The 25,651-nt window shown below is 37.8% G+C and overlaps 1 protein-coding gene across 1 annotated transcript in view; it reads left to right on the forward strand.

The window, feature by feature from the left end:
* stxbp1b (syntaxin binding protein 1b) overlaps nucleotides 1-25,387 on the forward strand; it is a 32,081-nt gene extending 6,694 nt beyond the window's left edge. Inside the window, exons 2-19 of the mRNA XM_017691004.2 lie at nucleotides 2,885-2,934; nucleotides 4,891-4,972; nucleotides 6,436-6,512; nucleotides 8,540-8,618; nucleotides 10,641-10,744; nucleotides 12,586-12,734; nucleotides 13,716-13,800; nucleotides 13,968-14,098; nucleotides 14,217-14,324; nucleotides 14,893-14,953; nucleotides 15,067-15,132; nucleotides 15,254-15,334; nucleotides 17,183-17,321; nucleotides 17,557-17,666; nucleotides 18,422-18,523; nucleotides 18,908-18,993; nucleotides 20,514-20,668; nucleotides 22,869-25,387. Coding sequence (XP_017546493.1) covers nucleotides 2,885-2,934; nucleotides 4,891-4,972; nucleotides 6,436-6,512; nucleotides 8,540-8,618; nucleotides 10,641-10,744; nucleotides 12,586-12,734; nucleotides 13,716-13,800; nucleotides 13,968-14,098; nucleotides 14,217-14,324; nucleotides 14,893-14,953; nucleotides 15,067-15,132; nucleotides 15,254-15,334; nucleotides 17,183-17,321; nucleotides 17,557-17,666; nucleotides 18,422-18,523; nucleotides 18,908-18,993; nucleotides 20,514-20,668; nucleotides 22,869-22,975 — 1,772 coding nt within the window. The 3' untranslated portion in view covers nucleotides 22,976-25,387. The remainder of the gene's footprint in view (nucleotides 1-2,884; nucleotides 2,935-4,890; nucleotides 4,973-6,435; nucleotides 6,513-8,539; nucleotides 8,619-10,640; nucleotides 10,745-12,585; nucleotides 12,735-13,715; nucleotides 13,801-13,967; nucleotides 14,099-14,216; nucleotides 14,325-14,892; nucleotides 14,954-15,066; nucleotides 15,133-15,253; nucleotides 15,335-17,182; nucleotides 17,322-17,556; nucleotides 17,667-18,421; nucleotides 18,524-18,907; nucleotides 18,994-20,513; nucleotides 20,669-22,868) is intronic.
* The last annotated feature ends 264 nt before the right edge of the window (nucleotides 25,388-25,651 follow it).

Here is a 25,651-nt window from a genome sequence, read left to right on the forward strand (position 1 = left end):
CTGAAGGCCTACATCAAGTTATGAACCTGTCGATGCCTCTAAGAAGGGTGTCAGTCGGCAGCTGTGTCAGCAAATCAGCCAGACAAACTGGAATTAGTCAGAAACTTGTAACAGAATGCTGCAACAGAATGGCAAACAAAATGGGCAATAAAATGCTTTACAGACTGGCTGAAACAAAACAATTTTCAGGTTCGTCTGGCAAGTATAGAAAAGCTGAGCTGAACCTGATATTGTCACAGTTTTATGGTTGTGTCCGTAGAGTCGAAGGCTACTACTTTTTCGTGGAAGGAATAAGCCAATATAAAAGCACAGCTGAAGCGATATTTAGGGCTTTCTTTGCTTTACTTTATCTTTATTTTGTGAAATTGTAGTATAAAAACATTAGAACAAAGCTTTATGAACAGCCTCACAGCTGTGATGGTCTCCTGTACTTGCCTTTGGTTTGTGCCTGCAACCAAATCACAGCTATGATGTTGCTCACTCCCTCTTGGGTTATATTGCTTAATAGGCTTAATTATCTGTAGCATATGATCAATTAACACACTCATTCCTTGCTTATATAAAAGATATACAATAGAAGGTGATGTGCAGCTGCTGAAACACCTTTCCATTGGCTTCTATTGTATGTGTATTTTGAGTCACCTGGTTTTTTGGCTCTTTTACTAAGTACAGAGAAATGATTATATGTGTTAATTGATCATATGCCACAGATGTAGCAGGTAGGGTTGAAAACCGCTGGAGTGTTGCTTTAATAAACCACATCAGCAGAACACACTGGAAATATTAACAGCAGAAACTGAACTGAAGGAACTGAAATTGTTCTGAGAGTCTCATCAGATATGCATGTGTGCTTTTAGAGGTGTATGAGTTGCTGATAGATTGTTGTGTGTGGACCATGCAAAAATTTAAGGGCTGAGTATCAAAACTTTACAGTACCAATCACAACACTGACCTTAACTTTGATACTGATTCCTGAACATTTCTGACCGCAGTCGACTGAGGCAGAAGGGAACCCTCATGCTTTCAGAGGTAGGCTAATAGTGGAAAATTGGAAAATCAGTTCATCTAGGTAGATAAAGCTAAGCAAGCTCTCTCACTGGATTGGACTTCAGGAGCTGGACTGAGAACCTAACGTGTCAGATCACCATAATTATGACGTGACAGTGGAATGAACCAATTTAGATTTCCAATGAATGAGACCAATTTAGTGAGAAACAACATCACTGTAGGACTTCTAGAAGTCCTAGATATGTCACTGAGTGTGAATATGAGTAGTAGACTGACCAGTGCGTTTCGTTCAGTTGTTAGAAGTGAACAGCTCTATGCTACAGAGCTTTACTGAAAGCGTCACTGTAAAACTGCTACAAGGGACAGAACATTTTAATGTATAAGCTTTAAATAAAACATGATATGTGTTTTACAAGCTTCAAATATCTGTTTTTAATCTAGAATGGCCATAAAATGTTCATGTAAATCACCATATGAAGCACTGACATTCTACTAGACTCCCATATGGGGGCTAGCTGAAGCTAGCATGCTTTTCCCTTGTTTTTTCTATGACCTGAACTGAAGGTCTAGCTGCAGTAGTCCTGGTATGCTTGGACTGTAGACGAATAAAGAAGCACTGACGTTAATGATATGCATAGAGAATGTAATTTAGGCAGCCAGTCACCAATATCAAATTTGAAACATAATTATTGAATTATGATTGCTGGTATGACTACTTAGGTGTCAAAATCTGGTACTGAATGGGATTGTTTACTACTTGGCAATAGAAAAGTAATTCACTACCATAAAATAATTGAATTTTATACATATATATATATTTATACTCAGCTCTATCAGTGATATTTCTCATTGTGTTCTCCCTCACAGCTAGCATATCAGTCATGTGACCTCAATCAGTACAAGTGTGAGCTTGCTGTTTTTGTGTGTGTGTGTGTGTGTGTGTGTCAGAATGTGTGAGTGTGAGCCCTCATTCCAACACTTAAACACACACCTCTCTGGTATATTTAGAGTGTGGTAGACGAGCCTTCATCATCACTTTTATAATTTACCACCAGTGTCAACCATATGGGTTTGGTGCAATAATGAGGTTCGTTTTTAGCACTGAATCTGAACCCACGTGAAGAATGATATAATGTGCTCAAAGGAATAGAACAGAGCTCATCCGCTGTGGTAAACGGAATTGGCTGTTATCCCCTGTGTGCATCATCTGTAAAGGGGAACTCCACTCATTTTTCCAAATCTCTGCATAGTTCAATCTTTGAGATGTAATCAAAATCATTCAGAGTGGTTTGATGTGAACTGCTTCATTGTAGAGAGGCTTACTCAGATGTCTTTACAGTGGTGGTGGTGATTGGAACCAGAGGTCACGGTGTCTCCGACACAAATACCATTTCATTTACTATGCAAAATGACCAGTGAACACACGTGTCTTCTGAAGTTTTAAACCACTCATTTCACTGTTGCTTTTCATTTTTGTCATCATCTGAAATCACCAGCTGCCTTTTACGTGGTGTCTAAATTCAATGATGAATGGACCAATAGAAATGCTTTAAAATTACTTTAAATAAATAATTAATTTCCATTCAAACTTAAGAATATTTAGCTTCTCTAGTAAAATAAATCTTAGAGATACAAGAGTTTGTACCAATAGTGGCAGTATGCAGTGTTGGTAATGGTAAAATATTGACAAGTAACTCTTTGCCATAAATGTGTATATATATATACACAAATATGTCAGTTTTAAGCCAAAACCTTCTCAGAATGATGTCTTTAGTATCATATTCATGAAGATTTAGTGTAATAACTTTCTGTGAAGTAGTTTTTTGGGGTATTAAATTAGTGCTAAAGTGAGATAACTGTCCATTTCTTTTCTCAGAGATTATGAATGATGTCATCAAGAAGGTGAGGACAAAAGGAGAATGGAAGGTAAGTTCCAGTAGTTATTTAGGAAAGAATGGATTTTCTCTAAGAGAACATCTGAATATAGACGTTTATGATTTTTTTGTAATATGTATAGTATTTACTGTGTGTGATGCACAGACTGGGTGTGAATTTACACAGTATATAATAGAAATTAGTTATGAATGTGTACTTAAAGGAATGATTGAATAAAAAATCTAATTTACCCATTTTTTTTTCAGACAAGACATGTTTGGAGTCCAAATTTTGCTTTTTTAGTTTTCAACTGGTGCAACAAGTCTAATTTTGATAAAACATACTAGGAGTCAATAGACACCCAAATCTATTTCTGTAAATGTTTCTTTAAAACTTCTCTCAGTCTGCTGAAACTGCTCTTCATTAAGGTGGCGCAGAGTTCTTGATGTGATTTAGGACACAGTATGGCTTACTGCCAACTACAGAAATGAATGAACACTACAAGCCCATATGAAAAAGACAAGGTTGTGTTTTTATTCATATGTGAGACCTACATTTTTTACATGTAATCCAACCTAAAGTACATTAGACAAAAAACATTATTTTGGCCATTTTCATACATTTTCAAATGTATTTTAAAATTATACATACATTATACATTTTACATATATTTAATTTTCATATAGGAGACAACAAGTGCTGTTCTGAATTTCACTTCCTCCACAGACTCTGACTCCTCTTCATGTTGCTACATGTGACACAGGCATATGAACACTAGATTAGATCTATGATTTCTGTTGGTTTTATTTATGAAGATATTTATGAAGATCTTCAGTTAGAAAATTCGTGTCATACTGTGCTCTAAATCACATTGAAAAGTCTGTGCCTTATAAGGGTGTACACTAGTCAAAAGTATGTGGACACTCCTCCTAATTATTGAGTTCAGATGTTTCAGCCACACCCACTGATTAAAAGTTTATACAGTCAAACACACAACTATGCAACATCCCTAGACAAAAACTGGCAGTTGAATGGGTCATGCTGAAGAGCTCAGTGATTTTAATTGTGGCACTCTCATAGGATGCTACCTTTTTCCACAAGTCAGTTTGTGAAATTTCTGAACTGCTAGATCTGCCCTGGTCAACTATAAGTGCTCTTATTGTTAAATAGGAGCAACTTAGCTGCAAAGCAACAGACAACACTTCGCTATCTGGCAGTACATCTGGCCAACAGTAAAGTTTGGTGGAGGAGGGAGACGAAATAGGGTTTGGTGGATGCCAGGAGAGCGCTTCCTACCGAAATGCATAGCGCCAACAGTATAATTTGGTGGAGGAGGGATAATGGTCTAGGGCTGTTTTTCAGGGTTTGGAATAGGCTGTCGAGTAAAGGTTAATGTTAATGCTACAGCTTTCAACTATGTGGCATCAGTTTGAGGAAAGCCCTATCCTGTTCCATTATGACATGGTTTGGTGAAATTGATTGAGAGGAATTCTAGTAGCCTACACAGAGCCCTAACCTCAACCCCACTTAACACCTTTAAGATGATTTGGAATGTTGAATGTGAGCCAGGCCTTCCCCAACATCAGTGCCTGACCTCACAAATGCTCTTATGACTAAACGGGCACAAATTCCCAAAGAAACACTCCAAAACTTTGTGGAAAGTCTTCCCAGAAGAGTGGAGGTTATAACTGCAAAGAGGGGTCCAAGTTCATGTTAATGCCCATGGTTTTGAAATTGGAAGTCTACCAATTTCATTTAGATGTGATGGTCAAATGCCCATGTACGTTTGGCCTTATGGTGTATTTACAGAAGATTTGGGGGGCTACTGACTTCAAGTGTTTGTTTGCACTTTAGCCTCATACCTTCAGCACTAAAGAAGTACAATTTGGATTCTAAACATGTCTTGGCTCATTTACTTAATGTAGGGTAAGTAGAAAAATGTGTAAATTATGTTTCCATTTTTTTAACTGTGCCTGTAATCATGTATGTGCTGGTGCGCTTCCTCAGGTGCTGGTGGTGGACAAACTCAGTATGAGAATGATCTCATCCTGCTGCAAAATGACAGATATTATGTCAGAAGGAATCACAAGTGAGTTCACACATAGATACGCACACATGTACAGCGTTTTTAGCCTAAAATACGGTGTAAAGCTGTTAATTATTATCTTGGCATAGGCCTTTGCAATATTGATTGCAGAAATCAATTATGCAAATGAGTCCTCTAACCAATTCAAGTTCCTCAAGCATTCTGGAGGTTTCAGATGAGTGTTTCTGGGTGTGAGGGAAGCTTCACGTATTCCAACCAACAAGTCATTTTGATCAAAGTAACTCAGGCCAGTCTTTCATCATGTCACTCCAAGACTTCTGTGGCTTATTTTATTATATTGCAAGACACTGATGTTGCGATATGCACTATTATACACTTACATACAAGGCTTGGAATCACTTTGTTATATAGTAATAACTTCTACATTGAAGACTATGTAAATGTAAACCCATGGTTTATTCATAATTTGCAGTATTTTACCAACTATAAGTTATAAAATGGCACATTATTAAATAATAAACATTAATTTTCTACAGTGCTGTACAAATGGTAGAAACCGCCCTTCATTTATCTATTTTGCAGTCAAAAAAGCCATTAAATTCAAGTTTTTCAATTTTCAGCATAAGGAAAAAAGCAGAAAACATATTTAATAGAAGCCTCAACAACTAAATATGATATTATTCAGTATTTATTGTGTTCTTCTATCTCTCAAAGATAAGTGCATAAACTGCTGTTTAGTGACAAGGAAAGTTTTAATGGTCTACCAGGTCTTGCATGGTTGTTTAGTCACATTTTCTCAATATTTTAACTTTCTATTCTATATTCAAACATTTTGACTCCGGTTTTGGAAACTCCTGTTTTTTCATGTATTTGTTCTTATGTAAGAAGATTATCATCTATCTAGTTTCCTCGGAAATATCCTGAAAAATGAATAGTTTTACTTAACAGCCGAGTATTTGATGTATAAAAATGTCTTGATAACTATGATAACTATGAACAGCTGTTTGATCAGCGAGATTCGGTCACCACTTTTTAAATATGAGGCATTCAGTTATTTTTAGAAACATCAACAGCTCCATGCATTATTGAAAATGTCTTAAGTTCTGCAGCTTCCTACAAACTGTTTGAAAGCTGTAGAATAGTCATGTTAAATAGTCACATTATACTCATTTAATACATGGACCTGCAATAAATTGGTTTTGTACTACTGATTTGACACCTTTGAATGGTAGTGTAATCACAATGTTGTGTTTTGTCCATATGGTGTAGTTTTATATGTATGACTACATTGACTAAGGTTCTGCTGTTGCTACTCCTAAACCTTGTGCAATACATAAGCTCTGTAAGCAATGATGGGCTCTTGTAGTTTTTGAAGTAAAAACTGCATTTTGTTCTTCTTTGGGACAAACTTGGGTACCACATTTATGCAAAATCGGAAAACGTTTGGTCCCCAAAAAGAGACTAAAACATAGTGTGTTCACTTCTCTTCTTTTCCTCTGCTTTAGTTGTTGAGGACATCACTAAACGACGCGAGCCCCTTCCCACCATGGAGGCCATTTATCTTATAACCCCCTCTGATGAGGTAATCATTACTCCATTAGCCCTCATCCATTACAGAGAGAGAGAGGGAGAGAGGGAGAGAGACAAAAAGAGGGACATTAATTACGTATTGAAATCAACATTATGTACCCTACAGTAAATGAATCAGGAAAGGCAGTGGTTTGTATATTCCATTAATAACCTGTTGCACTATAATCAAGCATTAGTTGTTATAACCAGCACCATTCATCAGGCCTTCAGTCTTTTACAGGGATGTGATATGTTGAAGGCCTGATGAAATGTGTGTGTACTGGGTGAGCACTGAGAAATCTCAGATATTGCTGTTGATATTGCTGCTGATATTGCTGTGATGAGTCATTGGTATTTATAGCATGATATCTTTGGAGGTCTTACCTGAGAGAGCTGTCACACTGTTCTAACCTCTGGTAATTGCTATTAATAATAAGAATTTTTCTCAAAATTACAGTAGTCAAATTATTGGTGCTATTAGAATATAATAATATGTTATTATTCTAAAGCAGCAGCTATTGGATCCCATTCAGATTACCATAATTCAGTTGAGCGTCTTTCAGCGTTGTTTTTCCACAGGATGTCCACATAATGAAATACAGTCACTGTAACAAACCTCATGTCTCTTTGTTTTCGTGTTATGGGGCAGATTTACTAATGTTTTGCACTTTGCTAACTCCATTTAGTCCTTAAATATTGTCTGTTAAAAGGATTCCAGAGGTGGTCGCTGCTCATTTGCATGTTTGCCTTACTGCATTGGCATTTGTGCATGTAGCCAAGAGGTTCCCCTCAAAGTCAAATAGTTCCCAAACATTTTTCAGTATCACACAACCAACAAATGCACTTTGCACAGAGCTCAAGCTCAGCTCAGCTTAGCTCATCTCCCCGGCCAACTTATTAAGCCCAAATTTTGAGAAAATAAGTTGGTATTTGAACCTAATGAGTCACAATCCTTCTTTAGTTAAGAAAATGGGTTCTATATAGACCCATGAGCACTCAAAGAACACTATGTGATGAGAATGTTCTTTGCATTATAAAAGGGTTCTACAGGTTGATGGAGAATGTGCTGTATGTAGTTATAAATAGTACCATCTATATATCACCAAAAAGGGTCCTTGTATTATTACGAAGTTGAGCTTGTAATAATTAAAGAACCCTTTTTGGTGCTATTTGAAACCGTTTTCAGAAAAGGTTCTATATAGAAGCATCTACAGCACACTGATCATGCAACAGGTTCTTTGGGTGTACATGGTTCTATATAGAACCATTTTCTTTCCTAAAGAAACCTTGAAGAACCATGTTTTAAGTGTGTTTGAGCCAAACACAGGGTTATATTGTACTGGTCATATGTTAATTATGAAGTTGTGGCTGTATTTGTGTGGAAGTGGTTGGTCTGCTAAATTGGTCACCACGACCAGCACAACATATAAGTGTAGTGTCAATAATTAGTGCCTCTGTTAGTTAGACTGCATTTTACTTACAAGATGCTTAAAATTAGTTCATGCTTCTATAACTACTAGATTAGACCACTATAAAGTGTTACTGGCAGCTTATCTATCTCACTTAATCAACTCCAATTAGTTCAGAATGTAAATGGAACATGTGCTTACATTAGCATACTGTTCTGCTTTGACTACAAGGTCTTGCTTATGACATTTAGAGGTCTTAATGGCTGAGTTCCAGCATATCTTACTGATCTGTTGAAGCGTTATAGCCTGGCCAGACCACTTAATGGGCTAAGGCTTACTGCAAACTCCTAGAATCACTTACAGCTCAGTTGGTGGAAGATCTTTTTCTTACATAGCTCCTAAACTCTGGAACAGCTTCTCATAGAATATTAGTGATGCAAGCTTGATAGGTGTATAGGTGTATTGATATAAATCCAGATTATAAGCACATTTATTTAGGCTAGTATGTGCCTGAGAGTACTGTAGCAATATAACTACACTCTAATAACTATAAGAAAAAGTGCTATATAAATATTTTTTTCTTCTTTTTTTCAGTGAGTCTGTCATTGACCATTTTTTGGTTTCTTTTCAGTCTGTGGAAGGACTCATCAATGATTTCAGAGACCCCCGTAACCCCATATACAGAGGAGCTCATGTCTTCTTCACAGATGGTGAGTCTCTTAAAGGGATAGTTTAATATTCTTCTTTCTGGTTCTGTTTATTCATTTATTTGATTGATCTTGACTCTCTGGAATGAACTGCACAGTTTTTACATTCCACTGATCGTTTACTTGTTCTGCATGTTGAAAGGAAACATATGCTATTTCGTGCTGACTCCAGAACACTCAAGGCTTGATGTACTAAGCCTTTTGTGCCAGCTTTGGATTCAATTCAAACGCATTCTGATTGTACGTTACATACAAAAATGAGTTTTTCTGCCATGCACACTGAAAAATGCAGAGTGTGCTTCTTTCCCTCATACATGTGCATTTGAGGGAAGGTTATGCAGAACATGGGAGGATTGTGCCAACAGTAGGTGAAGATGTGGAAAGTGTGGCTGTGTGTATCTGTAGTACATTTTCATGAATCCATTTTCCAAAAAAAATATTTCAAAAAATGTTAAATTATAAGAAACTATTATACTATATAATTTCTTATAGTTGGGCGGCACGGTGGTGTGGTGGTTAGCGCTGTCGCCTCACAGCGAGGAGGGCCTGGGTTCGATTCCCCGGCCGGGCGGCCAGGGTCCTCTCTGTGTGGAGTTTGCATGTTCTCCCCGTGTCTGCGTGGGTTTCCTCCTGTTTCTCCGGTTTCCTCCCACAGTCCAAAGACATGCAGTCAGGCCGATTGGACATGCTGAATTGCTCCTAGGTGTGAGTGACTGTCTGTGTCTGTCTGTCTGCCCTGCGATGGACTGGCGACCTGTCCAGGGTGTATCCTGCCTTCCACCCGAAGACTGCTGGGATAGGCTCCAGCATCCCCCCGTGACCCTGACGGAGAAGCGGCTTAGAAGATGGATGGATGGATGGATGGAATTTCTTATAGTTCTAAATTATAGTTTAATTTATTGAACTAGTCATCTGGTTGATGAACTAGTCATCTGAACTAGTTATCTGGTTGACTGGTGCGAAACCATGGTTTTGTATATGCACTACATTGCACTTTGCATTACATTGTATACTTATTATTTTTTTCTTTTCTCCCCAATGTACTCTGAGCCAATTGTAATCGTTATATAGTTTCATTCAAATGCGCACTGTCTGGTGTAAATTTGAATGACAATCAAGTCTGCTGCTAAAATCTATTTCTTATCAGGTCATCAGTGCCGCTACTGTGATCTATATGCAAATCCATGAAATTTTCTTCAGGAGTCTCCTGAGAATGATGCTGCACCAACACAACAGCTGTTGTATTTTTATTTTTGTTTGTACTGGGAAGTTGTGCACAGTTGAAATCGGCTAATATCTGTACTGGCAGATGTAGCAGACAGCTGTAGCACCTCTACACCTCTGCTGCATTTTCAATGTGTCTCAAACCACCTTCCCCTGCGTGCCCACCACTGTTACTGCTGATTTCAGTGATGCAGTTGGAAAGATTTTTAGTTCAGGCAGCAAGAGATCAACGCAAATCAGCTGGAGTTACATTAGAATCACTGACCAACATTTTCCACTGTAGCTCTTCTTATTGATTCTAAAGCAGCTTTTCCAAAGGCCCTCCCCAGACCGCCTCTCACCACTGTCAGAAAATACAGAGACCTCTGTTCAGAGAACTGAGAACAAAACAAATGCAAACAAATGCAGTGATAATAACAAAGATACTCTTTTAAAACAAAATAGAAAGTTCTTTGAGCAAAGCTATAGAAGAACCACCTTTAGTTCCCTAAAGTGTCATGTTTGAAAAAGAGATTTGTGAATGTTAAGAACCTTCTAAAAGGCTTCAAAAAAAGGTTCAAAGAACTTGAACATAATGCAAAGGTTCTGTAGCAATATTAGGGTTCTCCTAACCTTCTCCTTCTAACCTTTAGGTTCTTTAAACTTAAAGTTCTCCACACTTATTTACAAAGTGGTTCTCTGAAGAACTACATTGAAAGTATCTTAAGCGAATCAAAGTGGCATTGCACAAAGACCTTTAGTTTTAAGAATATATATGAGGGGCTCTGTCATTTCATTTGGACTTTCTTTTTGTCTTCCCAGCGGTCCCTGACTCTTTGTTCAACCTGCTGACCAAATCCCGTGCGGCCAAAGTGATGAAGACATTGACTGAAATTAACATCGCCTTCCTCCCGTATGAGTCACAGGTGAGATTCCATGAAGGGAGGACTGAACGAAGTCGTGGGGAATCCATGGTGGAATGTTCCAGAGAGGCTTTAGCTCAGCCATCGCCGTGCCTCCAATCCTGTGTGCTGTTGTCCTCTATAATTAATCCGGGGGCTGGTTGTAAGGACCCTCCCCAACCCAGTGCTAATCCTGTGTCCTATTGGCTAAAATCACAGCAAGCAGCCAATCAGAGAGGACAGGACAGAAGGAACTTGTTTGGTCGTCTGAGGGATTGTGGTGTTCATGTGACTCGTGACAGATGGGGCAGTGGGTAGAGGGTAGTGTGTTACGAGAGAGAGAGAGAGAGAGAGATAGAGAGAGACACAGAGACAGAGAGAGAGAGAGAGAGAGAGAGAGAGAGAGAGATAGAAACTTGCTAGAATAGCACACGTTACAGGTTAAACTGAGGGGAAAAAGAGGATCAGGTGGCGACTGGACGAGGCTCCCTATTACTGTAAACACAAACCCAGACACACAGTTACATACAGTGGGGGTTGCTGGGTCTGCTGACCATCATCAGAGGATTAGGCTGGGCAACTGTATAAACACTATAGTAATCAGTTTAGAATAGGCAAATCAGCGTTTCCAATTTTTTTATCAACTTAGTTGCAGCCTCATATTTCAAAAGTTGTGATCAGATATCAAGGCAGATACTGTACTGTGCAAAAGTCATCAGTCATTTAATTACCTATCAAAACAGCCAAGAATTATTAAGGTATTCATTTTTCAATGTTGCAAAAGCAAAGCAGGAATTAAATACTAAGAGAAAGTTGCACAGAAGCCTCAACAACTAAATATAACTAAATTGCCTTCATTACAGCTTTCAGTCCTTTCAAAAATTTGCTTTAAATTCTTAAAGAAATCTGCAGGGATATTTTTCTCTAAAGTTCAGTCTTAGAAGTTGGCTGCGTTTTCTGCTTCTCATGATCCAAGTAATGCCAAACACATTCAGTGACGTTGAAGTCTGGACTCTGGGGTGGTCAGTCCTCTGTTCTGAGAACACCAGCAGCTCTTTATTTGACTTGCAACGTTTCTTCTTTTTGTCTATTTCCTTTTCTCAGTAAGGGCCTGTTTACAGCTACTCTTCCTTTCAGACTCATATTGAAGCTGAGCTGTCTTCTCACATTGGAAGAATAGACAGATCTGAAGCAGCTTGATTTTCCCCTCTCTCTCAAAGATGAAAGCTTACACTGCTGTTTTTTTGACAGGGATAGTTTTGGTGACATACCAGCTCTTGCACAGCTGTTAGGAGTCCTGTTTTGTCTGTGTCAGTCACTTTTTGAGTTCCAGTTCTGAAAACTCGTCTTCCCTATGCAATTATCCATGATATCTAATGGCCTCTGAAATATCTCTTTAAAAATTTATATCTTTTTGATATTGGATGAAATGGATGATTAGACTGGAAATGAAGGATGGGTGGTTTCTGAATTTTGCACAGCACTGTAAGTTGACAATGCATTTTTTTTTTGTAGCTAAAGTATTTTGATGTGTAATATAATTACTCCAACTCTGCCTTATAGAAGTTGTTATTATGTTTGATTCATGGCGATGCCACAGCTATCCATGGCCTTTATGCCACTGACATGACATAACAAATGTTATCTTGATAAAACAACGTCTGTTATATGTCGTGAGAAAACAAAACAGATCTTGAAAAAAAAAACATATTAAAATAGCTTGTTATCGCAGAAAAACAGAGAATATCCATGGCCTTTTAGCGCTTCCTTAAATTGCTCTGTGTTTCTCTCGTACATTAAACAATACATGGTCATAATAAATCCAGGCTGTGAATTCAGCTGTGTTGTTTTCTCTGTGTGCGCAGGTGTTCTCTGTGGACAGACCCGGTGCCTTTCAGGATTTCTACAGCCCCTTCAAAGCAGACGTGAAGCCCCAGATGCTGGAACGTTTAGCTGAGCAGATCGCCACTCTCTGCGCCACACTGAAAGAGTACCCCGCCGTCAGATACAGAGGGTGAGCTCGTATCACTAGCTGTGGTGTGTTCAGTACTGTTCCAATGTTTGGAATCAACTGTTGTTTTTCTTATTTAATAATAACTAATATAATGTATTTAAGAAGCTAATAATCTCACACCAGAAGGCCTGTTTTTAGATGGTCGTCAATATTTAAAAAAGTTATTAAACAGTTAAATTATAATCTATTATTATTATTTATAGTAATTTACGAAATAAGATCTTGTGAAGAAGTAGGACATTCTGAATTGTTTTGCCATATGGAAAAATATATCATTATATTTTAAGACAGATCAGTAAATCTAAGTAAACAAGACCAATTATGTTCACTTTAATGAAATATGCAGTTGTACTGGCAGTATCTATGATACACTGAGAAAAGTATACTGGGATGTAAAGTGACATAAATTAACACAATAATGACATACTGCCATATTGCCCACCCCCCATTCTGGATGTTCTTCATAATTGTATTCTTGATGCTCTACATCCTTCTTGATTACTATACATTAATCTGCAGCTTTGGTCATCATTCTGGACATGTTTAAAATGTCTTCCTACAAATAATAGAGTTGTACAGAAACATTTATCTGCAGAAACATTGCTTTTCTACAACCCCAATTCCAATGAAGTTGGGACGTTGTGTAAATTTGCAGACATCAAATTCAAAATGAGTGAATATTTGCAAAAAACAATAAAGTTTATCCGTTTGAACATTAAATATCTTGTCTTTGTAGTATATTCAATTGAATATAGGTTGAAAAGGATTTGCAAATCATCATATTCTGTTTTTATTTATGTTTTACACAACGTCCCAACTGCATTGGAATTGGGGTTGTATTACTGAAAACAATGATTCCAAACTAACTGCCATCTAGAGGTCCATCCCTGTGAATTATAAACCAGCTGTGAATAAACAACAGAAAAACGCTCAGGCTGATTGTATGATTGACCTCATACGACTGTGTGTGTATGTATTCAGAGAGTACAAGGATAATGCAATTCTGGCCCAGATGCTGCAGGACAAACTGGATGGCTACAAAGCTGATGATCCCACTATAGGAGAGGTGAGTGAAGGAGACTTAGAGGCAAAATGTCTTATAGAAATATGGCCTAACATTATGTTAATGACTCTTTTGGTAAAAAATAAAGTGCCTCAGAAGCTTTCTCTCTCTCTCTCTCTCTCTCTCTCTCTCTCTCTCTCTCTCTCTCTCTCTTTCTCTCTCTCTCTCAGGGACCAGATAAGGCTCGTTCTCAGCTGTTGATTCTGGACCGAGGATTTGACCCAGTCTCTCCTGTGCTGCATGAGCTCACCTTCCAGGCCATGGCCTATGACCTGCTGCCCATCGAGAACGACGTCTACAAGTAAACTCACATTACCTCTTTCATTTTACTTCTAAACAAGTTTCTTTCCACCTCTGTTGATTGTACATGTTTGACTAAGAAAAGCTGATGTGTGTACGTATGCATTACTGTGAGTCAGGTACGAGACTACTGGAATGGGAGATACTCGTATGAAGGAGGTGCTGCTGGATGAGGATGATGACCTGTGGGTTACACTCAGGCACAAACACATTGCTGAAGTTTCCACGTAAGTTTGAAAACAAGTCTGTACAATCAATACAGTTTACAAAACAGGTTCTATGTATCATGTCAGTGGATCCTGAAGAATATCACCAATAATGGATTTTTTTGACAGATAGAAATATTAAAAATATATATATATATATTTTGACCATATATATTATATATATATTAGTAGATGCATTTTCATAGATATGCATCATCTCATTAATAATTTTAATTCCTTAAAGGGGTATTCTCACCTAAAGCTAACAATTATGATGTTATTTAATATAAATATGTGGTGCAGCATCACGTCCACCAGCAGCAGTAGCTTGACAAAATCCACAATTTTGTATCTTTTTGTGTTTAGTTTTAAACTGGAGGTAAGTAGGCAGGTTTGCATTTTGGTTTGTTCAATTTGTCCCCTTAACCTCTAGGCTTATTTTTCAGCTCTTAATTATAAGACTTGTTATTCAGCAAGTTCTATGAAATATTCACGAATGATTGAGACCTTTAAAGTCTGGACCAGTAGATTATTAGGGTGGAAGAAGCTTTCTCTCACTCTTCATCTGTTTTGGTTTTTTTTCTCACAGGGCTGTAACTAAATCACTGAAGGAGTTCTCTTCCAGTAAGAAGATGAATACAGGAGAAAAGGTATGTTAGCTGATGAACTGTTGCTCTTCCTCTTTTGTCTGTAGTTTAGTTGCTCTTTGTAAAGCTGTGGCTGAAGACCTGTAGCTTTATCTCTTTGGGCTTGTGTCCTATAGACCACCATAAAGGAACTGTCTCAAATGTTGAAGAAGATGCCCCAGTATCAGAAGGAACTGAGCAAGGTAGAGCAATCACACATAAGTTCATCCACCACACATGTGCAGGCATTCTTTGTCAAAATCTAAACTTTCCCAGTCTGTGTTTAGCACTCAAACTGACCGAGTTACTGTGTTTCCTCTGTAGTACTCCACTCACCTGCACTTGGCGGAGGACTGTATGAAACACTATCAGGGTGCAGTGGACAAGCTTTGCCGTGTGGAGCAGGTACAACTTACATGGGGTTCATTTCATTTATTTATTTATTTATTTATTTTTATGTGCCCTCACCAACTTTGACTTACCACTCTGAAGTGCACACAAGGGTCACTTACAGTACAAGTTGAGGAGCAGACAGCAAGGAACACAGTGCAACTCAGGTTGACCACAATGAGCTAATGAGTTAGCCGTGCATACTTTGTCATTCAGAACTTTGAATATAATGTACATACATTTTATGAATAATTGCTATGTCTGGCCCATAACCTCCCTTTTCAAGTGTGTACTAGAACCTACGATGACCATCATGTTTTTGCTTCTTTGACGATGATGATTCACAATTCCTTGCTTTTTCTTGTGCTAAATAACAAGTGTGAACCTCCATTTGTCAAAATTTGGATTCTCAAACTTCTCACGACAAACCCTAATTAGGTAGCACCAGCAGCAGCCACTGATTCTTCTTCTTCTTTCTATGTCTTCCAACCAGTTCTATAGTGCCACCAAATTCGAGCTGCTGCTTCAGTGTAAAACCACGAAAAGCACTGTCTAGAGAGGTCACTAATAGGCAGACCATGGTCCGAGTCCGGACCCAGGCGCTGTCTTATGTGGACCTGGGCCTATAACCAGTAAACTAAGGAGAATTATTTAATTCCGTAACTTTCCTAGCGTTTACAGTGTGGCTTTAGCGGCCCAGAAAACACAGACCAATCACATGCATCACACGTGACGCTACTCAGCCAATCAGATTTGTGCATTACGGCACTCACTGAGACTCGAGTGAGTGATGCACACAGGGGAGGGCCGAGGCGAGAAACAGTTGAAGAAGACAGTGAGCCAGATTTTTTTACATGGTGTGCTCTAAAAAGAGAAAACTATTACTGAATTGTACTTTATTTGATTCGGGATTCAGTTGTTCGCTGCATAAGATGTTGATATAACTACAACTTCAGTAAACTGTATATGGCACTGAATCATAATACAAGTTAGACTTCGATAATGATGTTCTGGACTTTTGCTCGAGGAAATTTTCTTTGACTGGATCTTGAATTTTAATTAAAGACCTTTGCTCTAGAGCAAGTGTTTGGTTTGTCCACTCTGAGCTACTGTACAAACATGGCAGCACAACATGGCAGCCTCTGTTGAAAGAGAACCTAATCCCTATGGATATATGAATTTTAAGATAACGAAAACAATGATTTGTAGTTATAGACGATTATGCACTAATGAAAACGTTTTTATACTACATTCAATTTCTGCTAATAGATTTCCCAAAATTGTACATACTGTACCTTTACTCTAATGTTTTGCTATGGCTTCTAAACAGCTCTGTCTGGCATTTCTTTCTGGTTTAAAAAGGAATTATGTGTCACTTTGCAAAAAAAAAAAAATGTGGGGAAGTTCTGCTGCCGCAGTTGACATTTGTTTTTACTCAATCCCTTTCCATTCCAAGGGCAACCTAACAAACTTCAGTTGAGCTAATAAGGTAATGGAATGGTACATAAGATGGTGTAGTGTAGTGTAGTAACACCTCTGCCTTCTATGCTGTAGACTGGGGTTCAGTCCCCTTCCTGGGTAAGCGCCCTACACTATACCAATAAGAGTCCTTGGGCAAGACTCCTAACAGCACCTTTGCCTACCTGTAAAAAAGAAAAAATGCTCAAGTTGTAAGCTGCTCTGGATAAGAGCATCTGCCAAATGTCGTAAATGTAAAGGAGTCAGGGATCAAGGAGGCTTTGTTAAAAACAGTAATTATAAAGGATTCACATACTTTTTTATTATAACTGTGGTGTTTTACTGAGATACTATAACAAATGTTGGAACCTGTGTGACTCTCTATTGCCTTCTGTTCTGACTCAGGATCTGGCCATGGGTTCAGATGCTGAAGGAGAAAAGATAAAAGATCCGATGAGAGCCATTGTGCCCATCCTGTTGGACACCAGCGTGTCCATCTTTGACAAGATTCGCATCATTCTCCTCTACATCTTCCTCAAGAATGGTGAGACAGTCTTGCTTCAAGGCAACAAATCTAATTTCCTGTGTGGCGTCAGTCCGACTGGCCTGACCCTCTGGGCTGAGTGAGGTGAATGTGGATGAGCACCTAGCGTCAGGCCAGACTGTCACAATACTAAATTCATACTGATTACTTCATATTTCCAGATTTATCTGCTGTCTGTTTGTGTTACACTAATGGTCATTCATCCTGGCTCTGCTTGTATGTGTCTATTTGTCAGGTGTAACGGAGGAGAACCTGTGTAAGCTTCTGCAGCACGCACAGATCCCTCCAGAAGACAGTGATATAATCTCCAACATGGCTCACATGGCAGTTCCCATCATCTCAGAGGTAGTTCTGATTAGCAAAGCCAGCTTTTAAAGTTGTTCTAAGAAAGAAGCATGTTTTTTTGTTGCTTTGTGATAACCAGGTTTATTATTAACCCTTAAAAATTGATCAATCTGCCAGTAGGAAGAGGATTATATTATTATATTATATATTAGGATTTTATTCTAATTTGACTTTTATGAAAATATAATTTTTGTAGTATTTTGCCCCATTTGTGATTGCTTGGTATTAAACAAATAAAAAATGGAGGTGCAGACTCAATAAAGATAAAGATACAAAGTAAAATGAAAGTAAACGTGATTAATTGCACAACTCACTATGAATTCTCTGCACAAGCCTAAAGATGTAGTCTTTTTTTTAACACATGCATTTGAGGGAAGGCCACATAAAATGTGGAGTATTACACAGAAAGTGGAGGCACATGTTGCATGTGCAGCTGGAGACATGGATTTTAATCTGTTCAGCTCAGCTTTTTTTTCTGTTCATTTTCCTCGACTTTTCGAAACCAAACATCTGGCATTTTTTTCAGTTTTTGGTCTCACTTTAATTCAGTGGTCTCCTATAAATTCACAAATGTTCTGGTTGTTAATTAGCTTCCTATTGAAGCTCAGATCTGGACCAGAGTTATGGTTAGGTTAAGGTTTTGAGTTGGAAACTTGAGTGTCACCAAACTATTGATGGGCAGTGTATATGTAGTGCTTATAGTGCTGTGCTGTGTGATGTGCAACACTTGAGATTATGGTAAATTTGTTATTCAGCAAACCACAACACGCAAGAAGAAGGCAGACCGTAAAGAAAGGATCAGTGAGCAGACCTACCAGCTCTCCAGATGGACTCCTCTGGTCAAAGATATCATGGAGGTATCCACTTCTGTCCTTTTGGAGCCAGTTCCCTCTCAGTTCCCTCTTATCTGAAGAAAACATGATAATCAACACTGTTTTAAAATGTCAAAATTTTGAATACCTCTTACCCCTCAAATGTAGATCATAAGTTTTTAGCAACCCATGACTTCATTTCCTCTTTTCTACCACAGCCAAAATGATTTATTTTCATATTTTTGTATATTGTCAATAAATGTTTTATGCTATTATGGCAGTAGATCATTTTTTGTTGGATGTAAGTGGCAGGTTGCTAAAGATCCAAGGTATGTACAACTGGGTGGAGAAAATAGGCATGATTATCTAGAGGATAAGAACAATTTTGTCTTTAATTTTGAGCATTATTAATGTCATTGATTATTACAGGATGCTATTGAAGACAAACTGGACCCAAAGCAATACCCTTACATCTCCACACGCACAGCCTCCTCTAAAACCACAACAGCTACCAGGTAAGCCCAGCTATTATACACAGACATGCACACATGTTTGTTTTTATACCTTTACAGGGGGTCAAGCATAAAGTCATATGCAAAATTATGGGCACTCCTGGTCAAATTCCATGTTTTATTGAATTTCTATCTAAAAATAAGTTAACCCATCCTTTACAGAGACCACACTTCTGCACATTTTAAAATAAAATAGCTGTTTAGGTGCTAAGTGTGACCTATTGAAAAATAAGTAAATAAATAAAATGTGGCCTGTGCAAAAGTAATGAGACATGTTTTTTTTATTGTATAATATGTTAAACTGTGCAATGGAAACTGCAGAAAAATACCATATTTAAGTTGTTTCCCTGTACAGGATGTGTTAATCTATTTTCATTCAAACAAATGAATGACTTTTGAGTGTGACTGTACAGGGTATCTCCAATATATATTATATGTATTCTATAAGGTGAACCTACTTATAATTTCCAAGCATAACCTGTTAGGGTAGTTAGTCAAATTAAGATAATTCAGAAAGTTATTGATTTTGCTGTAAATAGTGCAGGCCAATTTTTAACCATGCCACGTGTTGATTCACCAAATCATTTTAACATATTGTGACAATATAGTGGTGCATCACTGTTGCATTACATAAAAACATAATTGTAATTTATGTAAGAACATAATTATAAGAACAAAATCATAGTAATTGTAATATATTGTGTCTATTACAGATCCATTTCTTTCCCCTTCATATGATCCAAGTATTTTAATGCTGATTATCAGCTAAAACTGATTATAGACAATACAAACACACAATTTAGGTCAGATATGGTAGGCTGACAATTTTATCTACAGCAAAAGTACTTTATTTTGTGCATATAATTGCTGTTATGTATCCCTATTTTTTATGTTCTTAATTTTTTTACATCATTTGAAAGCAGCAGCTGTTATTAGGTAAATATTTCATGATGAATGAATCAGTGGAAATGCTCCAAAATGACTTGGAATAGATTCTATTTACATGAACCTACATTAAAAATGAATTATTTTTCCTTCTCCTGTAAAGTTCAAAAGTTCATTTTGGAGGTCCATGTTTTTGTTTTGTTCCTTTTTTTTTCGGACAGCAATGATGTGACTGTTATGTTTTGTTTTGGGGCCTTTTACATTTATTTGTGTTTTAACATTGAAATGATCCAGTTTGATTGACCAACTTGATGATTTGCCTAATAGCTATAGTAATTACTGTATAGCTGTAAATGTTAGGATATTTGGTATTAGACAGTTCTCTGTAAGTTTATGACTCCGCTAAAGCCTGAATATAGCACAAAAAAACAAAGGATTGTAACTTGACCGCTCCTAATACAGCAGATATCCAATCCATTTAATGTTTTCAATATTAAAATGTTCCTGAATTAGATTGGCCCACCTCTGTTGTCCATATTGTCTATCCCTAGCAGTCAACATAATTCTGGCCTGAAAATGCACATACTCACATATAAAGCATACATCTGTTTACTGACCCTACCCTCCTCATCCTGCAGTGCTCGCTATGGGAACTGGCACAAGAATAAAAGCCCCGGGGAAATGCGAACAGGTCCACGAGTCATCGTCTTCATCATCGGGGGCGTGACCTACAGCGAAATGCGCTGCGCCTACGAGGTCACGCAGGCCAATGGCAAATGGGAGGCCCTCATCGGTGAGCTGGAGTGGAGACTCAAAGCTTAATTGGCTGTGGCATATGTGTGCTCTTTGAACTATACTGTAGAAAGCTACTGGCAAAGTAAATGGCAAAGAAAAAGCACTGTTTCTTTTCCATGACCTGTCATAGTGGAGAAGCAATTACCCCTTAAAATACCAGGCTTATTACATACTAAGGCTTATTATATACTAAGGACTTCAGTGCAAACTGGCTGAGCAATTCTTAGGTTATAGAAATGTACAGTAAAACTCTGGGCCCACCGATGTCTCTATCACTCCTCAAGATCTTCTGTTCCTCCACTGCCCCAAGCATGAGTCATCTGCCTTCAGTAAGTGCTGTCTCAGAGCTCTTCGCCTGCAACAGAATGCAACAGAAAAAAGGGAAATGGATCAAGTGTCTGAGTGAAAAAAGCATCACATTGGCTGATCTATATTTATTCGAATAAAGCAATGGAGTAAAAGTGTAATCTTTCGTCTTAGCAAGTCTGGCATGAAATGAGCCATCATTTCCTATCATTTTGAAGATGTACATCAGTATCGGCTTTGTGGAAAATGGTGCATAGATCAGAAGAACTGTTCTTGCTCAAAAGATGAAAATTAACCCTTTATAGTCAAAGGTAAAGAGGCTATTTCTGCCTTTTAGTTTTCTTTTTTTTAATAAAGTTCTTTTTGCACAATTCCGATGAAAAAAAACATGAATAAACTGCATATGTGTGCACACTGACACATCACGGTGCATCTAGCAATAAAGACAGCATTGTGTTTCTTTTATACAGTGCTAAAAAACATGGTTGCATACAGAAAGCTCCAAATTCCACATGCAGAAATTTTACTATGGCCAGCGCGGACATGCACCACTCTGGGGCAGATTTGAATTAGTTGAAAGGGACAAAGCCAAAGCCTCTGAATGTACAGTACTGTGCAAATGTCAGAGAATGCCCATTCATTTCATTCAATTCCAATCAATCCAGCCATTAAGTACAAGTTATTCATTGTCAACATATATTTAACAGAAACAAAAACAAAAGCCTCGAACACCAAGTACATCATATCTGTAAGTATTCAGTTTTCATCCAGTCTTTTGCTCTTGTCCACTTTTGTGCACCTACTACCACTTTACCTCTTCCATTCTTCCACTCGTAAAACCATCAAGTTACAGCGGTGTCCACCCAACAAAGGCTGCTTCCAGGCTTATTTTAATGGCCTTGCAGATTTATTTCTCATGTGCATCTAAAATAGCTAAAGGAGATGTGACTGAGGAGGTTAGATATAAGAAAAGCTGTTTGCATTAGGAAGAGGAAAATCCAAGGAAATTATATGAAATAGCAGGAGTTTCCATAACTAGAGCAACCATGCAAAGAGCTGGTAGACTACCAAAACTGTCACCTTCAGAAACCAAACCAGGGGTTGGCAACATGCTTTTACTTTTACTGCTCTGATGCAGAATTAGATTTTTAGGTAAAAATAAAATAAGCTGAATTCAGCCTCATTAAAAACTCGAACATTGAGAGACATTTTACAAGAAACTGTTATACTTTTGCAAAAAGGTTTCCTGCTGGAGATATGAGAAAAGCAGCTATCGCTGACCTAAGGCTCAAAGTAGAGCAAAGTATGTCTGTGTTTTCATTTGTTTTAGCTTTATTAGCATATACTGAGGCATATTTAGAGTCAAGATGGTAAAATGTTACCTTAATAGCCACAACTAAAATGTAGAAACCTAAAGAAATGTAAAGAGTGGACACATTAAATACTTAAAAAAGTGATCATATATTTAATTATTGTGGCTTCTGTGTGATTTTCTATTAAATGTATGAATAATCTGTACTTAATAGCCAATTTCTTTGGATATTAAATCAATCCCCAGCACAGTGCAGCACATTAGTTAAGACAGGGTTAAATGCAAAGACGGATGTACTTTGCTCTTGTTTGGTACGTTTACTTCTGATATTAATATCTGTTGGAGATGCATAAATTTCAACGTGCTCTGAAGATATAGGAACATATTATATTCTGAGCATACACAATTGGAAATAAAACAGTAGTCATTCAAAATAGCTCTTATGCTAAGAGTTTATAAGATGTTGCATAACTCTCTTGTGTATTATAAGAAAAAACTGCATGCACTTTCCACTTCTCGTTGAAAATGACAGATAATTGAAGAGGAAGCAGCATGTAACCTTTTATATCTACCTTCACAGGTTCCTCCCACACTATCACTCCCAGCAAGTACCTGAAGGAGCTTCAACACCAAGACTTCCTGGACCCCAACGCTGCCCCAGAAGATAAGTTAACTGCGGAGGACTGAGGGCGAGAAACACAAAGAGTGGGGGAGAGAGAGAGGAAGGAAAAAACCCATCACAACCACCTTTCTGAAGTGAGCCCCATCCAGCAGAGCCCAGGGGTGAAGATGAGTCCTATCATAATGCTGTAAATGCTCAGCTTTGTTACCCGGGCCTTTACCCCCATCTACACTATTAAAAATAAAGGTCCAAAAATGAAGAGGTTTAATGAACCTCCACATAATGTAAAGGTTCTATATCAGTTAAATGTTTTCCCTACAACTGCACCAAGAACCACTTAGGAATCTTTATTCTTAATGGTGTATTTTCCCGCTTCATTGCCTGGTAGCATCATATCTAAAATAGCATTCAAATTCTATTAGGCTCAGTCCCAAGTGAGACCCCCCAATATGGCCTGCATACATTTTAGCTTACAGAAAAATCTTCTCTCAGCAGTTACTCTGTGAACAAACTCTTCATACCTTGTAAAGACATACAGTGCCAGTCAAACGTTTGGACACACCTACTCAGGAAAAGATTTCCTAATTTTTATTGTCAAAACCATACAATGACATATATAGAGTTAAGGAGTGATGAAATAAATGTTAAATAAATCAAGGACTCAATAAAATAGAGTTGATAAAAATTTACATTCTCTACTAATTGGCTAAACAGTCAGCCAGCAGTTTGAATTTTAAAAAGGATATTTGCAGGTCATTAAATAGTAGTGCTTAGCACATTCTCCACAAGGGGAGAGCTGTTAGCACTCAAGTTGCTTTTATGTGCATTACTGAAAGGGAGAAAACCTACACAAGCAGGATCTAACTAAAGCATGTACATTATTGTCACAAATTTAATATACATATGAAGTAAAAGGTTTTGTTTAATTAGGTCTCAGAAACAACGCAGTAGACAACAGACTCCTCCAGTAATGTTCAGTGAGGCTTTTCCAAAGGATTTACTGTAAAACTGCAACATACAAAGTAGAGAATGCCAGTAGAGTGTCTATCTATTTCAAATGCTTTCAATGCTTTAAATGTAGCTGTTTTATATATATATATATATATATATATATATATATATATATATATATACATTTGTTATGACAGCATATATACAGTATACTATATATATACAGTATATAGTATACAGTATATATGTTGTCATAACAAACAGAGCCTGACTGACTCACAAATTATCCATTTTTGCCACATGGTGTTTGTTTTATTTAGATACCTATTTTAAATGCTTCTTTTAAACCTTCTTTTGACCCAGAATAGATAGATAGGCTTTATTGTCATTCGCATCACATGTGGTGCAAGAGGTGGAACCAAACATTGTACTCACGGTCCCAGTTAACTCCATAAACAATAAACTCCATAAACTAACATAAAAAATAAATGATGAGTCTGGAAAATGTGTGTGTGTGTGTGTGTGTGTGTGTGTGTGTGTGTGTGTGTGTGTGTGTGTGTGTGTGTGTGTGTGTGTGTGTAATATAATGATATTGACAGCCCAATAAACAAATCAAAGCTATCTTATATTTTAAAGTCTTCAAACTAGCATGCCCTTTGCTTTGATACAGACACATATTGGAAATAAATGTACACTTAGGCATCAACTTCACAACAAATTTCAAGGACGTAGATCATACTATCTTTCAGAAGATCAAAAAAACACTAATCTGATCGGGTGTGCCCAAACATTTGACTGGTACTATATAAAATCTTGTTGGAGAGAAGCGGAGAGGAGGACAGTCTTGTGGGATCAGATTAACAGCTCGGATGTAGATGATTACAGTGCAGTGTTTCAGTGTTTCATAGACATAGAACAGTTGTTGTCACTCTTTGTGCAGTGGCTAAAGCTCTCGTGAGAGTATGTTTGATTTCTCTTTATTCTCAGGTTTGCATCCATATATTCCACACATGAAGTGCAGCATGATCTTGAATTCTAACACCTGCCCTACAACTTCCTATAACAATGCCTCTTAAAGACAATCAGACAAGGAGCAGGATAGTTCAGATCCATTTGACTCTCCATGTTAAGTGGCCTGTAGCATAACATTGCTGTCATAAGATCCCTTGTAAGCCCTTTTTTCGTTTTTCTGTTTACTTCATTTGAAAATATCAGCTGAGCTTTGAACTGTGTCAACCTTTCCTGATAAATGGACCAAGAGAAATGCCCCAAAATGACTTCAAATTGGTTTTACGGCACTGTGCAAAGGTCAGAGACTTTTATAGCTTCAGCAAAAAATATATATTATTTGATTTTTTTTGTTCTTCAGTATTAAGTTGGAACGATGGGGAGCGATGTTGAGGTGGATGCATGTGCGGAGACAAGCAAGATTTATTATGGGCAAATCCAAAGTCAGGGTCAAAGACAGTCCAGATTTAAATAGCCAACACGGAGAGAATGGGGGTCAGACATGACAAAAGAACACAGGCAGAACAAACACCAAACACTTCAATCAGGACATGAAACATAAAACGCAATCAGCACATCAAACATATCAAACAAAGACCAGCAAAAACAAGGGCTAACAGGGGCTCACAAGACACAGGTGGAAAACAGGTAGGAACAATCAGGGGCGGAGTCAGAAAACAAGGGGGCCGGACTAGGAAGGAACCCAAACAAAGAAGCACATGGACATGTAAACAGACGCACATGGAAGACTGAAACCCAAGAGAGACGACCGGAGACACAGG

Source organism: Pygocentrus nattereri, chromosome 20, assembly GCF_015220715.1.
Source record: "Pygocentrus nattereri isolate fPygNat1 chromosome 20, fPygNat1.pri, whole genome shotgun sequence".
NCBI lineage: Eukaryota > Metazoa > Chordata > Actinopteri > Characiformes > Serrasalmidae > Pygocentrus > Pygocentrus nattereri.